Here is a 15,206-nt window from a genome sequence, read left to right as displayed (position 1 = left end):
CTTTAGTGTGTTTGTGCTATTGCGTTGTGTTTGATTTGAGTTAACCCTCTGAAACACCAGAGTCAGACAATAAAACAAACAAGCTAACCGATCAAGGCAGCATCAGGCCAGCAATTCAGGTTTCCTGGAATCTCAAAAAATAACAGTTTTTCTCAATGGAGTCTGGTTGCCTTGAGGACATTCATACACTGTAAAAAACTTTAAAAGGTTAGTGTCTTTAAATCTTAACTTGACTGAATTTACAAATGAAGTTGAGATGGATTTGTATTAATTCAAAACTAAGTAAAGATCCTTCCTAGACAAACTAAGTTGTGCTTTTAAGCTTTTAGTTTATTTAACATTCAGTTGTTTCATCAGCACGGTATTTCCTTTATTTAATGACCAAACTAAGATGATTCAGATTCAGATTCAGACAACTTTATTAATCCCAGAAGGGCAATTCAGTTACGCAGCCTACCGAGTCATTGTTGCTATAGGTAACCACTGCTCCAAATAGCCCTATCCTATAATGTCAACATAGTTATATATTCATGTTTGATTCAACTTTCATATGAGGTGTCTCCTTTAAACTCTTTCAATCGTTTTTGTATGTTGGAACACTTTACATTCGCTGAGATAACTTAAACTATAAAATACTGAGTTGTCCCTTTACGCTTACTGCTGGTTAAACTGAATATGAATCAGGGCTGTGCTCAAATATCGATATGGTAATATCTCGTCATGTGCTCCTTGCAAATACTGTACAAGTATTGATAAAGAATCGATATGGATGCAAAGCTTTGATGACAGTTTTGAAATACACGTTGACCTATGGTGCAGTTCACAATAACACTAAATATCAAAATATATGAATGTAGTTATAGGATCTCTGAGGACCAGAAGTGAAGTGTTTGAAGTTGTAGGATCCTTAATATGACTCTGCTGTTATTCTCAACAATAAAGAACAGCTGTTGTAGGACATGGTCATTATCCAAAATCAATGAGTATCACCATATGTATCATATCCTGGCCTCTGTCTTGTGGTACGCATCATATCATGGGGTTGTGGGAAATACCCAGCCCTGCTATGTTACCATAACGTGTTGTTTTTTACAGTGTATGTTAGAGCACGTAAACCTAACTAAAAGGTCTATTTATATAGCAATCCTTTCTTTGGCCTATCATTAATACCCCAACATATAAAACAATAGAGCCACAGTTTATGAACACTGGAGTTCCCCTTCATTAATAAGAGTGATTTCCTTCAGACACAGTGTGGGTCAGTGCTCGTTGCTAGGAGGGTAATTTTGGTCTGTACACTGACTTTAACAAGACAAACAGCAGATAATAGGATCGGTATTTAAGCATATTATCTGAGAAAAACCTCACCTTTACTAACCTGTGACTAACTCTGATGACTAATATTATTTGTATTGGCCCTGTCTAATGCTAAGGAAGCCTGGGATTTTAAAAAGTCAACTTCCTTATGAAAATATTTTCAGACGTTTTTTTTTTGTTTTTTGTTTTTTGAAACCCCGTGAGGATACCAAAATAAGTTGCGCATTTCCAGGCAACACAGAATCACAAAATAGTGCACGTGCACCTTCGCTCACGTGGGCACACACTGGAAATCCTTTCTGAGTGGAACACACTGGAGTGTTTATTTTCCTATTTCGTCTCAACCTGAATACAGTTGTGTATTTGTTTTTGTTTTAGGACGAATCCAACGGAGAGATCACTTTCTACATGAAGGGTGCTGATGTGGTGATGGCAGGCATCGTGCAGTATAACGACTGGCTGGAAGAGGAGGTATTAATCCTTCTTTTTCCCCACCTTAGACATGATAAAGATGTTAAAAAACAGAGATTTAATCCCTGTTATAAAAGCTTCAGACATTATTAGACTTTGCGACATGCTAAATCCAGATGTTGCTGACTGTTTTCTAGTGCGGAAACATGGCGAGGGAAGGCCTCAGGGTCCTGGTGGTCTCCAAGAAGTCTCTGACAGAGGAGCAGTATCAAGACTTTGAAGTAAGTGGCAGCTCAGGAGATAAAAGGCTGATAACAGTTTAACATGTAGTTCCCCCCCCCGTCTTGTGTTTGATGAAGCCGTAACAGCTGTAAACTTCAGAGATATCAACAGATGTGAGACATTCTCTTACTCACATCAAATCTCCAATCGGGCTGATAAAAAAACAGCATGATATGTTCTGCAGACATGTTCAAGTATTTGGAAATGTCAGAGTGTGTTGTTTGGTAATTAGAGGGTCCGGTCCGTGCCACCCGCCCTCCCACACACACACACACACACACACACACACACACACACACACACACACACACACACACACACACACACACACACACACACACACACACACACACACACACACACACACACCCAGACCCAGGCCCCACTCATTGTTTGAGCAGGGCAGGGCTTGCCTCCCCCTGCAGTCTTCAAGCCCCAGGCCCCTCACTGAAGTGTATAATTGTGTGAGCAGAGCTGGTGGGCAGCAGTGAGTCACCGACTGAGTCACACACAGAGTTTGTGTTCCTGTATGAGTCACCCTCAAATTGTTTTCGCTTTATCTCATTCCCAAATTGCCCTGGAGTTGGAGCGCCGAAAGAAGGGCGTTAACCAATTGATCACGGCTGTATTTCCAGATTTTTCTAAAAAACATTGAAGTTTTCAGGGGCTGCTTGCAAACAAATAATGGGGTTGTTTGAGTAGCTTGATATGTGATAGCATGACGTCTCGGTGCATGTTGAATGGTGTGTTTCATGCTGCACACCGTTTCATCTTCAGCGTGGGGAAAAGATCTGCTCATGTTTGCGCACTGGGCGAGGATCCCCCGTTGAAGTTTCCTGTACATTCAGAGTGTTTCTTGTGATTCTGAAAGCTTCTATTTTATACAGTTTTTGCTGATATTTTCTCCTTCTTAATACCCTGTTACTACTTTCGTTTAGTCTCTCAATGATTGTATTTTACTTCACAGAATTTTATCCTCTCAAACTAATAAAAAAGAAATTCCCTACTTGCTCCCAAGGCACGGTATGTACAGGCCAAGCTCAGCGTGCACGACCGCTCCCTGAAGGTGGCCACAGTGATCGAGAGTCTGGAGATGGAGATGGAGCTGCTGTGTCTGACCGGGGTGGAGGACCAGCTTCAGACTGATGTCAGGCCCACGCTGGAGATCCTTCGCAATGCAGGCATCAAGGTCCGAGGGGGGGGCGGGATTGCTTCATAGCTCATAGTAGCAACAATTTAGAAAAACAAAAAACATAATAGTAAGACCAGAACATGTGTTTTTAATGTCCAGATACATAAACATGCATCATGCTTCTACAAAGTAAGATAAAAGAAGACTGGGGGGAATCTTGATGCTTTGTAAATGAACTTTGAAGTGATGGTTTGTTGGCACACTTGAAGTAGTTTTTGTAGTAGTTATTTATTTATTTATTTTTTATGACTTTATTGCAGGCTTTTTTACTACATTTCAAGTTGTCATATTTCTTTACAAATTTTGTTCATCCTGGCACATTTTTATATATAATTTTTTAAACATACAAGAATACATACATGAAATAAAATAATAAAAAAAAAAATCCAAAGAAAAGGTACGAAGAGAAAAAAATAAATAAATTAAGATTCAGAAAGAAAAAATAATACTAATAATAAGAAAAAAAAACATAATAGTAAGACTAGAACATGTGTTTTTAATGTCCAGATACATAAACATGCCTCATGATTTTACAAAGTAAGATGAAAGAAGACTGTGGGGAATCTTTGGTGCTTTGTAAATGAAGTTTGAAGTGATGGTTTGTTGGCACACTTAGAAAATATTTGACCACATTTTTGTGGGGATGAGTATTTTTTTATTTTTCTGCACATCAATGGCATGAATGAAATGAATCAGCATTTTAAACTCTGCTTTAACTTTCTGTAAGACATCCAAAACATCCAGCAAATAATCAAAGTTACGCCTTGTGTTTGTGTTCTGTTTTCTGCTTAATTTCTTCAGCAGTTACAGTTTGATTGATTTGGACAGTTGTTACAGTGCCTGGATTATTTAAACTGTTTTAACAGATACGGAGAAACAGTTGGTTTATGTCATAACAGATTCAAACATATTGTTCTTCAATCATCATATGCATTTATAAAAAAGACGTTTCTTTCTGGTCTCTTTGTAGGTTTGGATGCTGACAGGAGACAAGCTGGAAACGGCCACATGCACCGCAAAGAACGCCCATTTGATCACCCGCAACCAGGACATCCACATTTTCAGATCTGTAAGTGCCTGGATGAAGACCCCTTCTTCCTCTTAACATGTTATGAAGTGGGTTGTAGTTGATTTTAGTCCCACAGGGTTCATCCTAGTTCACTTTAGCGGTGACAGCTTCCTGACCCCCGTCGACCTGCGGGCATCCATACTCTGAGCGACCCAGGACCATGAGCTGGTGGTCATATGGCCCCACAACAACTATGCATGCAGTACAGGGCCAACATCCACAGCTGAATAAATCACCTCCCACCAGTGAAAGCATCCAAACCACTGTCAAAGAGAACAAACAGGCCTTCGCTCACACTCACACACACACACACACACACAGGAGAAACCAGCTGAACCACTCCCAGAGGGAACATCCACAGGGCTCACTTCCTAATTTGTTTTGCAGCTTTTCTGACTCTCACCGCCCCGGCTTTGATAGTTCCCCTCCTGCTTTCCCCTCTGGAGCCGTGCCAGAGCAGAAGGAGCGCCTGCCATATAGGAAGGTTACAACTTGCGTACAACTGCGGTTAACTGGAAGGGAATAACAATGGCTGGCAGGGCTTGAAAACCCCCTGTCCCAGTGGACGGGGGGAGTGCTGACTGGGCCTGCAACACATACATCTGGATTAGTTTCCTGGTGGGGTCCTGATGTGGATTGACGTATGAATAGTCAGCGGTTGAAGGATATTCATTCCAGAGCATAGCTCTTGTTGACGGATTAACACCATGCCTTGTCAGAGCTGCATTTTTGGAGAATGTTTAAATCTATATTTGAACCTGACGCCATTGTTAGAAACCTCAGGTGATTTTAGAATACAGAGGTTTTCTTCCCCTCCCAGTTTACATTCCAACTTTTCCCAAGATTGTGTGAACAGTTTGCTTGAAACCTCCCATTTTAACATTCATAAGAAGAACTACATCCATAACTAATGACTTTATTATTAGGCAAATCATGTTTTGTAGTGGCGCTGCACGGTGATGCAGTGGTTGGAGAAGGTTCCTGGTTTGAATCCCTGTCACACAGGAGCCTCTCTGTGTGCAGTCTGCATGTTCTCACCTTTGCTTGTGTGTGTTCTCTCTGGGTACTCTGGTGAATATAACGATATTATTTAACAAAAATCTGTTTTTTTATTAAGTAATATTTTCAGGAAATCGTAACCAGGGGCCAAAAATGGATAACAGATAATTGACACTCACTTTTTGGTCGTGTGTTTGACGTTGTCTCTCACAGGTTGATGGTGAGAATTGACCGCTGTAATGAGCTAAAAAAAGTCTGAGACAAACCAGATATAAGAAATGTTACATTAAAAACATATTCAAGTGTCTGTTCAGTGTCATCGAGCCAAAAAAAAAAAAAAGAATGATAAAACAAATAGAGAAAATACTTATGCAAATGTAGGAACACTAACATTTGTTTGTGTCCTCATGTTAACCTCCAACAATGTGTCTATGTTCAAACAGTTATTATATCATCATCACTGTCAGCAGAGAAAAAGTCTGACAGATATTCTCCAAAGGTATACTGGATAAAACCCTTCGTTCAATAGAAGTGTAGATATATTTCAGGTCAAACATCCGGCCTTATCAGTCTGTTGGATGTTCTGCGAGAATTCAAAAACACAGTGTCACTCTTTACAGCTACCGGTCTGATAGCAATCAGGATGCACAGCCTGACAGAGGAAAGAAACGATCAAAGATGACAATCTAAGTGTTTTGATTGTGTGTGTGTGTGTGTGTGTGTGTGTGTGTGTGTGTGTGTTTGCATTCATGACTGTGGTTGTCATTGCTCTAGGTGACAACCCGAGGGGAAGCCCACCTGGAGCTCAACGCCTTCAGGAGAAAACACGACTGTGCGCTGGTGATATCGGGAGACTCGCTTGAGGTAAAGCATTCTGTGTGTGTGTGTGTGTGTGTGTGTGTGTGTGTGTGTGTGTGTGTGTGTGTGTGTGTGTGTGTGTGTGTGTGTGTGTGTGTGTGTGTGTGTGTGTGTGTGTGTGTGTGTGTGTGTGTGTGTGTGTGTGTGTGTGTGTAACCCTCCTCCAACTGACTCGTCTCTCTTCATGAAACTCTATTTTTGATGCATGATAATATCACTGCTCTGGAAGTGGTCTCTGTGGTTAGACTCTCTCTCTAATCCACAGCAGGAGTTAAACTGTAACTGTCTTTTGTTGAGATGTGCAGTTTCGATCGGTTACACGTGGCGGTCTTAAGATGCTCACCTGTCCGTTGCGGCGGCTTTTCCTGCAGGTTTGTCTGAAATACTACGAGTACGAGTTTATGGAGCTCGCGTGCCAGTGTCCCGCTGTGGTTTGCTGCAGATGCACCCCGACCCAGAAGGCTCAGATAGTCAAGCTGCTGCAGGAGCGCACTGGCAAGCTCACCTGCGCCGTAGGTGAGTAGAAAACATCAACGGCCCAACAGCTTTTTCATCAGAGTGTTCAGACTGTTTAGATTTCAGCTGTTTCACCATTTAACCTCTCCTACTTCTTCTTCTTCTTCAGCCACAAACCTCAAACCCTCGTTCATAATCAGCTCTCTTCCATCCTTAATCAATATCAATCAAACACTTAACACAAATAAGTAAATCAGAAGAATAGCACTAATTTAAACATGCAAAAGTTTTAATATACAGTTCTGTTTATTACTTGATGATGACCCAAGGTGTGGGGGATAATTAGTATTGTCTCTCTGAAGGGAAATTTTAACTTCAATTTTCATTTCTAAGCAGGAAATGTTTGGTTGCCTTAAAATGAAGTGTTCCATTCATAAATGTTTGTTTTTTTACACTCTTTTGTATCGCATCATATCAGAGGCCACGCCCCTTTAAGCCTTTATCTGGTAAATTCCTATCAAATGTGTCATTTCAATTATTTTCGACCGTACCTCTGATCACTTATCAGGCCGCACTAAGGGAGCGTCTTGTGAAGTACGCTTGGACAATGCTCTTCCAGAGTTTGTATCGGTGAGTCACTGATGTGAATCCTGACACCTCGATGGCTTTTGTTTTTCTCTTAGGGGACGGAGGAAACGATGTCAGCATGATCCAGGAAGCCGACTGTGGCGTGGGAGTGGAGGGAAAAGTAAGACTCTCCAAACTCATCCCTTCACACTGACGTGCCGCTCTCACAGATTCTGTTGCTCTGTTTCCTGTCAAGATCTCTCTCATGTTCAGAGACAGATGATTCCTCTTTTCTTTTTCTTTTTTTTGAGGATCTATTGTCTGAGAAGAGGAAGCAATAATGACAGGATGCTTTTGTGCTCGAGTAAACGTATAAGAGTGTCTCTGAAGTACACCTTTTGTACTTCTCACAACACTGTCAGACACGAACTTCATACACGTCGGAAATAATCGCTTATGGAGATGTTTTTGACTTATACAGAGAATTTTCTCACTTCTTTTCTTGCTAAGACTTAGAAGTAAAGATTAATATAACTCCCTTATTATGTTACAATGTTACAATACACTTAGCAGACCTTATTATACAGATGAAGTTTCACACAGCAGCTTGTTAGCTTAGCTTCATATAAAGATTGGAAACATTGAGACACAGAAGAAATATTGATGATTTTACTTCTAAGTTTAAAAAAATATTTAGTATTTTATTGAATTTTAAAGAAATGTTGATCCAAAAATCAAATAATATATAAATGTAATTTGTTCACTAAAGGTCAGAAAATATTGATTTTTGTAAAAATCGAGATTCTTATCTTCTGAGATTTGAAATAGATTCACAACTTTTGCTTTTTTTTTTTAATAGCAATTATATTACAGATTAGCTCAAAGTGCTTTCTTTGAGGTTAAACACACACCACAGTCATGAATAAAACATCAGTTACCACTCAAGTGATCATACACACACACACACATTTAAACATAGTAATTATTTGTATGCTTAGAAGAATAGGTAGATATAGTAGTGATGGACCTCAGGTCAGCAGGAAGACCTCCACCTGATGACCTGAAGGTCCGGGTTGGGTTGTAGTATTTGAGCAAGTCAGAAATGTAGCCCATCATCTGGAGTTTTGGACTATTTTCTGACTAATGGAGAAAACATGTGAAGAATGATTAATAATAAGACTAATGCGTCCTGTTTATTACAGATGAATTAACAGTACTTGAAATCTGCAGCTCAGATGCTGAAAGGATTCTGTATTTTAACTTTATGCTTGGAGGTTTTTTTCCACCTTCAGTCTGAGATTTGTGTTTCCAGTTGAACTCGCTTCATGTTTGTCATTTTAAACCAAAAAGGTCAACGTTTCAGGTCAGTGAATACTTCTTGCAGCTTGTCCTCACATCCCTCTTGTGCTGTGTGTTTGACAGGAAGGAAAGCAGGCCTCATTGGCCGCAGACTTCTCGGTGACTCAGTTCAAACATTTAGGCCGTCTCCTCATGGTCCACGGTCGGAACAGCTACAAAAGGTCTGCAGCGCTTTGCCAGTTCGTCATCCACAGGAGCTTGTGCATTAGCACCATGCAGGTAGGACACAACTCAAACACGGTTTTTAAGAAGAAGCATGTAACTCAATCATACCTATACCCCACAACATTTACAGAATATGTTGTTTTGCATAAAATCAAATTGTCATTAATTTATCAAATAATGCTGTCGAACATTAGAGAGAAAGAGGAAGACTTGTAATAAAGCTAGATCAACTATGTGTTAGAAAGGTGGAAATAAAAATGAAATCTGCTACACAGACAGAAAAATATAAAAAGAGCTCTCATTCCCTTCTGACTAAAGGGTTCAAAAACTTCATAATCCAGAATGCACCTGGGCTAGTTGCCTTCTAAGGCCTAGCCAAGGCTTGACCAGCACTTCTGTTAGGTGATGACACATAAATACAAAGCAGGTTTGTCTAGTGTTGATCTGTCAGAGATGGAAAAAGTGATAACACATCATTTTTTTGATAAAATTCGCTGCAGCAGAAAGACTCCACTTCAGTTTTCATATGTGCTCAATTACCACAGCAGCCGCACCAGCAGTCCCCAGGCTGGAGCCGTGCAGCAGTCTTTTGCTCTTCTGCATGCAGTAATTCCTCCACACTGTATTCTAGCTCACATAAGTAACCCTGAATGTCTGACTTCTATGTTACATTATTAAAATCAGAGTTTGGCTGTTACATGAGCAGGGAGCTTGTCTTGTAGTTAACACTGAGCAGAGTGAAACATTGTCCGTTAACGTATAATATCAATATTAGAGTGACAAGCAGCTGGTTGAAAACCTGCAAGTTTCCCCTTTTGACTCAAAACTGAGATTGAAAATGTAACTCCCACAAAATGATGCTGCAACCAGAACAAATGTTCAGTTTAAAGTGTTAACAACGGCTTATGGATACTTTGACTTTGTGTATTCAAAGAGCAGCGTTTCTTTTATAACGGATAATAGTCTAAAAACTTCAGAGACTATGAATCCTACATTTAAAGAAGACAAAATGTTGTTGAGTGATTTGCTGTTAGTTCAGGTTAGAGTAAGCACTGAAAGTTGCTTGCACTAGGATGAAGAAGGTGCCCTCAGCCCTCAGCTTTAAGTGTTTTGCACAGTGAGTCAAAGCAGTCATAAAATCTTTATAAAAGCATCTGAAAAAGAACGTGTGCTATGTTAAGGTGTGGGCAGAGAGACGTGGGTTATGTTTATCCACAACACCTAGAATCTAAATGTGAGGAGGAAATGATTGGGGTGAGGCAGGGAGACGTTTCAGGGGTGGCCATGGAAGGGTGGAGTGCACCATGATGACTCAGAGGACTTAGCCAGTGGTGCCCTTCTGAGCCCCCCCTCAACGAACACACACATTCACACACAAAATACACAACACCGTCCAAAAATCTCATTCCCATGTCCCGGTCCAACCTCAGCCCCCGCCTGGAGGGACAGCACATGACTCACTGCACGGTGGACTTTGGGGTTTCAGGGAGGCCCTCCTCCGCATGTCTCACATTAACACCAACCACAGCCGCAGCTGTGACCCGTCTGCTGTGGGGCCGCCGGGATGACAGGCTGACGGCTCAATACCGGCACCAACCATATGTTAAAGACACAAGTTAGAATTAGTCAGAGAGGTTTCACTCTCTCCGGCAGGGTGCTGCGGTAGAGAGAGGAGGATATCAGTGTTTGAGTGTGGTAACCTTTTGATATGTGTGTTGCAAAGTTAGATCGATGTTATGTCTTGATTTTTCTTGCATTTCTGTGATGAAAAAAAAGAACTCCTGGCTATTATTTCTACCAGTGGGTTTTCAGGAAGTGATGCTCCTCATTTCCTCCTCTATCATCTGCAATGTTATTTTATGTCATAAAGATTTCTCACCAGCTATTTTGGTTGTCTCTGTTTCTTCAGGCCGTCTTCTGCTCTGTTTTCTACTTCGCTTCAGTCCCACTCTACCAAGGATTTCTGATCATCGGGTGAGATACAAACTCTGAATGACGATGACTTATCAACAGAGCATTTGGCCGCCTTGTTCCCATGGCATTTCCTCTGGGTGTTTGACTGTTGAAATGCGAGTAGGGGGGAAAATCTGAATATATTGAATACTGTGCTGACACACAGTGAAATGTGTGAAACTCATTTTATCTGGACCATGTCCCCCCCCACACTGTTGTTTCAGATACTCCACGGTGTACACCATGTTCCCCGTGTTCTCTCTGGTGCTGGACAAAGACGTTAAATCTGAGGTGGCTATGTTGTACCCTGAATTGTACAAAGATCTCTTAAAGGTATGTATTCCCTCACTGGGACCACTGAGCTCAATTCAACTGACAGAAATCGTTAGAATACAGAACTCTAAATGCGCAGTGGTAAACATGATTGCTCTTTTCTTCACACAGGGACGACCGCTATCTTTCAAGACATTTCTAATATGGGTCTTAATAAGTATCTATCAAGGTAAGGAAGAGTCTAAATGATGCATAATAACATAGAATAAAAACAGATTAAAAAAGACAGTATATCGAAACGAGTAGTCAAAGATCAACAGAGTGCAAACATACTGAATCATAGAGTCACTAAACACTTATTTTTAAAGATTGGTGTGCCTCTAGGAAGTGTACTGGGACATCATGGGGTCTTTGTCGGGGATAGACGGTCCCTTAAAAAAAATGTATTTCCAGTATAATTCCATCATTATGGAAAACAAGCAAGAATTAGAAAGTCACATCTCCTCAGGGCCTCGTTGTCTTTCTGAGTTTGTCCCTCTTTTTAACTCCACAGGAAGCATCATCATGTACGGGGCGCTGCTGCTCTTCGAGTCAGAGTTCGTCCATATCGTTGCCATCTCCTTCACCTCCCTGATCCTGACGGAGCTGCTGATGGTGGCTCTAACCATCCAGACGTGGCACTGGCTCATGATAGTCGCCGAGCTGCTGAGCTTGGCCTGCTACGTCGCCTCGCTCGTCTTCCTGCACGAGTTCATAGGTGAGTTAACGCCATTGTATAGTAGGGACATAAACTCATATATTAGACACACTGAGCCTGATTTTTTATTATTTAATTTTTGCTGCAGCCTCAGTGATGTGTTTGTGTTTCTGCCGACCTTGAAATAGTACGTCAGCACTCCGCAGTGAGGGGAGGACATGCTTATTCATATTACGCCTCTGGTGTACAATAAGCTGAATATTAGGAAGGCTAAAGGTCAGAGCAGTGAAAAATTGTCCTCCTGTAGTATCGAAGGGGAAATGCCAACCATCCTGTTAGTTTCCTTTGCACTGCCAAGGTTTATGTTTTTATCACAGTGACGACGGGTTACAAAGAAACAGACTCACCGCTAGAAGGTCGTGTTGTTGGCATTTATACAACTCTGTTACAGCCTGCATGTTTCCACGCTATTTAACTTCTATTTACTCGAGCTTGCAGGAAAAAAGAAGCCAATTTTAGTCATGCCAAATTAAGACGCGCGACTTCTACAATACTCTAACCGATAGAATTCCCAGTCTTTATTTTCAGCTTTATGTGAGGCGTGGATTTCCATTTTCAGCCTACAATCTCGACCACTGAGGATCATGACTGGCATGTGGTCAAGTGAACCCTTTTGGACAACTTTTTCTCCTTCTTGAAGTCAGACTGGAATAGACTTTATTCCTCTGATGCATGGACAGTTCAAACACTTAGTTGGACAGTTTCCAAGTCAATTTGCTCAGGTTTATTTTTCTTTATCCCTCCTTTAGGGACTGAAATTGTTCCAATGCTGGAAGATTTTTGAATGAACTTTACTCACTTTTCTATGCCAGAGGTTTTCAAATGCTAAGATAAAATTTGAGTTGAAACTGTTGGATGTTTTACCCGAGTTTTTTAGACAACCGCACGATTATTTTGCGGTTAGTTGGTACATCGTTGGCGCTGCAGCAGTGGCGTTCTCACTCACAGAGCGCAATGCTTCTTATAGGAGCCTTAAGTCAGTCAGTCAAACATGAACACAGAAATGTTACAGATGTTTTTTATAGTCAATAAGATTTATGCTTTCTAATGTTTTTAAGAAACTCATTAATCCACTTTGAAATCATTCAGAAACAAACACTCCTCATACCCGAGGAACGATACTGAGAATCCTCATATTTTAAGTTTTCTTGAAGATCCAGAGGTAGTTGTTTTTATTTCTGTTTTTGCAAACAGGGACTTATATACTATACTATACTTTGGCAAACATGTAGTTTTGTTTAGCCCATAGATTCCTCCGTCTCCACGGCAACATTATACTTTCCGTTTACAGCGCTCAAACCCTCAAATTATGGTAACTGAAACCTAGAAAGCACGTTCTTCCCTGCAATACGATTCCAGATATACAGATGTGACCTGACCTGATTTTTGTCAAATCTCAGTAAACCTACGATTACAATGAAAGTGTTAATTGTTCAAAACTTTGCATGAAATACATTTTTTAATGATGCTCAGAAGTGTATGTCTGTATCCTTTCCACCTCATTCTGACCTGTGACTCTTCTGGTCTGTGGCAGACGTGTACTTCATCACCACGGTGTCGTTCCTGTGGAAGGTGACCGTCATCACGCTGGTGAGCTGTCTGCCCCTTTACATCCTCAAGTACCTCCGCAGACGCTTCTCCCCTCCTAACTACTCCAAGCTGACCAATTAAAGACTCGACAGGAGCCTCCGGGTCTCTCTTCCCTTTTCTTGTGTGGAAAAAAAAACAAAGATGGCTGTCTTCATCCAGCAGAGCCTGCGCTTCTACCAGAGAGTCAGACGTGGATCTTATGCCCTTTAATTTATCAGACTCTGAGACGTTGAAGACAAACAGTTTTGTGTGGGACAGATTGTTTACTGAGAAAAAAAAAAGTGAAGCACTTTAACTTGCTACTGATGTTTGATGCAAAGGCCGACTGATCATTTCTGTAAGTGGAGAACGACTGCAGTGAATTGTGGGTTGAATCAGTTCAACCAAACGTATGATTGCCAGCTTTCAGCGCGCAATTATAAAAATCTGCTCGTCATAATACACCTTTTTAGCCTGTTGGGAATATGTGGAGGCACCAAATCAGTAAATGATGCAGGTGAAGTTTGTTTTACAATGTCAAAAGTCACATCAAGGAAAGTGAAGGGAAAAATGTTTCAGTCCTGTGAATGTGTCTTCAGTGGTGGAGCTGATTTCCTCTCATCCTAGTTCCAGCTTCAAGCTGACTCTATTGTTAAACACTGATCTTGACGGAGTTGATTCACGCTCTCCTTAAACAGTGACTTCTAAAAAAAAAAAAAAGAAGCAGTTTGAGAAATACACGGTTTCAAAAAAAAAAAAAAGTTCACCGGCTAGACTTTGCATAAAACAACACGTCTGCAAGTTTGTGTATTTGTCGGTGCGTCACGGCGAGGTGGAGCAGTTGTTTATTTTAGCATGACCCGTGATGTCTGATGTTAAATCTGTCATTTGTCTCTTTGTACACGGACCCCTTTGAGTTGTTAGTGTTTGTGGAGCGCGGTCACAACAGCCGCGGAGGAGAGTCAGTTATTTGTAGCTGTTTTGTCCGCAGGAGGATTTTTTGCAGCCAGTCTTGTGGCTCCTCGGCGGGGCCCAGCGCCGGCCGGCCCGCTCTTCAGCGTTGCATGATGACTCACTGTAACAGTGACCTAAAGCCATAACTGAAAATATCACACTGACTCCAGTCCAGTCGTCTAATCCAGGGCGCCCCCCCCCCCCCCCTCACTTCTGCTAACCTCCACAGTTCAGCTGTGACAGAAAAAAAAGGGAACAAATCACCTCTGCTTTGTCTAATACAATGTGAATATTGTCAATAAGTATTACTAATACTGCACACAGAGAGAACAGAAAACACCACACTCCTCACATTTCATTCCACCTGTGGTCTGAAGGTGAAGAAGAGACTGTAAATAATCCGCAGCTAACAGAATAACACGATCACAGTCGCACACTTCAAATCCTTTCAGGCAAAATGTCACTTTTGCGTCGGATCTAAAATGTGTCAAAATGAGCGACCAGGGTGCCATAAATCATCATTTTTTTTAAACTGAAATCTCAATCCAAACTGAATTCAGCGAGCTGTTTGCACAGACTTTTTCTTTTTGTACAACTGATTATTTATATTTTTATGTTGTCAAAAGAATAAAAATTATGCTAAAATGGTTTGGTTGCTTGTAAATAACCTGTTTGTTTAATTTATTAACATGTTTTATTTAATGGTGTTGATCACACTCAAATGAGCGGAAACAAAACAAAAAAAAAGGGAGAGCTGTGTTGATGTCAATGTTGTGATGATGAATAAATCTCATGCTTTCTTTACTTGTGACACTCATTTCCATGTAGACCTCCACCACATCATTTTTTTTTCTCACTTGGATATGATGGCTGGTAATGATCAAACAATGTTCATAACTTTTGTTACCATGGCAACTGAAAAACAGAAGTTGTAGACGGCCAATAATGTTTAATTTGTTGTTTTCAATCATCAAAAACAGTGAGCAAAATCCTATCCACTGTCTTAATTGCAGAAATATATCACA

The 15,206-nt window shown here is 40.9% G+C and overlaps 1 protein-coding gene across 1 annotated transcript in view; it reads left to right on the top strand.

The window, feature by feature from the left end:
- The window catches only part of LOC109996646 (probable phospholipid-transporting ATPase IIA), a 34,990-nt gene extending 20,005 nt beyond the window's left edge, over nt 1-14,985 (top strand). The window contains exons 16-28 of the mRNA XM_020650885.3: nt 1,696-1,788; nt 1,926-2,009; nt 3,029-3,199; nt 4,173-4,271; nt 6,045-6,134; nt 6,500-6,644; nt 7,268-7,332; nt 8,574-8,729; nt 10,585-10,649; nt 10,853-10,961; nt 11,073-11,130; nt 11,455-11,658; nt 13,193-14,985. Coding sequence (XP_020506541.1) covers nt 1,696-1,788; nt 1,926-2,009; nt 3,029-3,199; nt 4,173-4,271; nt 6,045-6,134; nt 6,500-6,644; nt 7,268-7,332; nt 8,574-8,729; nt 10,585-10,649; nt 10,853-10,961; nt 11,073-11,130; nt 11,455-11,658; nt 13,193-13,329 — 1,476 coding nt within the window. The 3' untranslated portion in view covers nt 13,330-14,985. The remainder of the gene's footprint in view (nt 1-1,695; nt 1,789-1,925; nt 2,010-3,028; nt 3,200-4,172; nt 4,272-6,044; nt 6,135-6,499; nt 6,645-7,267; nt 7,333-8,573; nt 8,730-10,584; nt 10,650-10,852; nt 10,962-11,072; nt 11,131-11,454; nt 11,659-13,192) is intronic.
- The last annotated feature ends 221 nt before the right edge of the window (nt 14,986-15,206 follow it).

This window comes from Labrus bergylta, chromosome 12 (assembly GCF_963930695.1).
Source record: "Labrus bergylta chromosome 12, fLabBer1.1, whole genome shotgun sequence".
Taxonomy (NCBI): Eukaryota; Metazoa; Chordata; class Actinopteri; order Labriformes; family Labridae; genus Labrus; species Labrus bergylta.
Note: the sequence above shows the minus strand (reverse complement) of the source record. Positions and strands in the feature narration are given on the sequence as shown.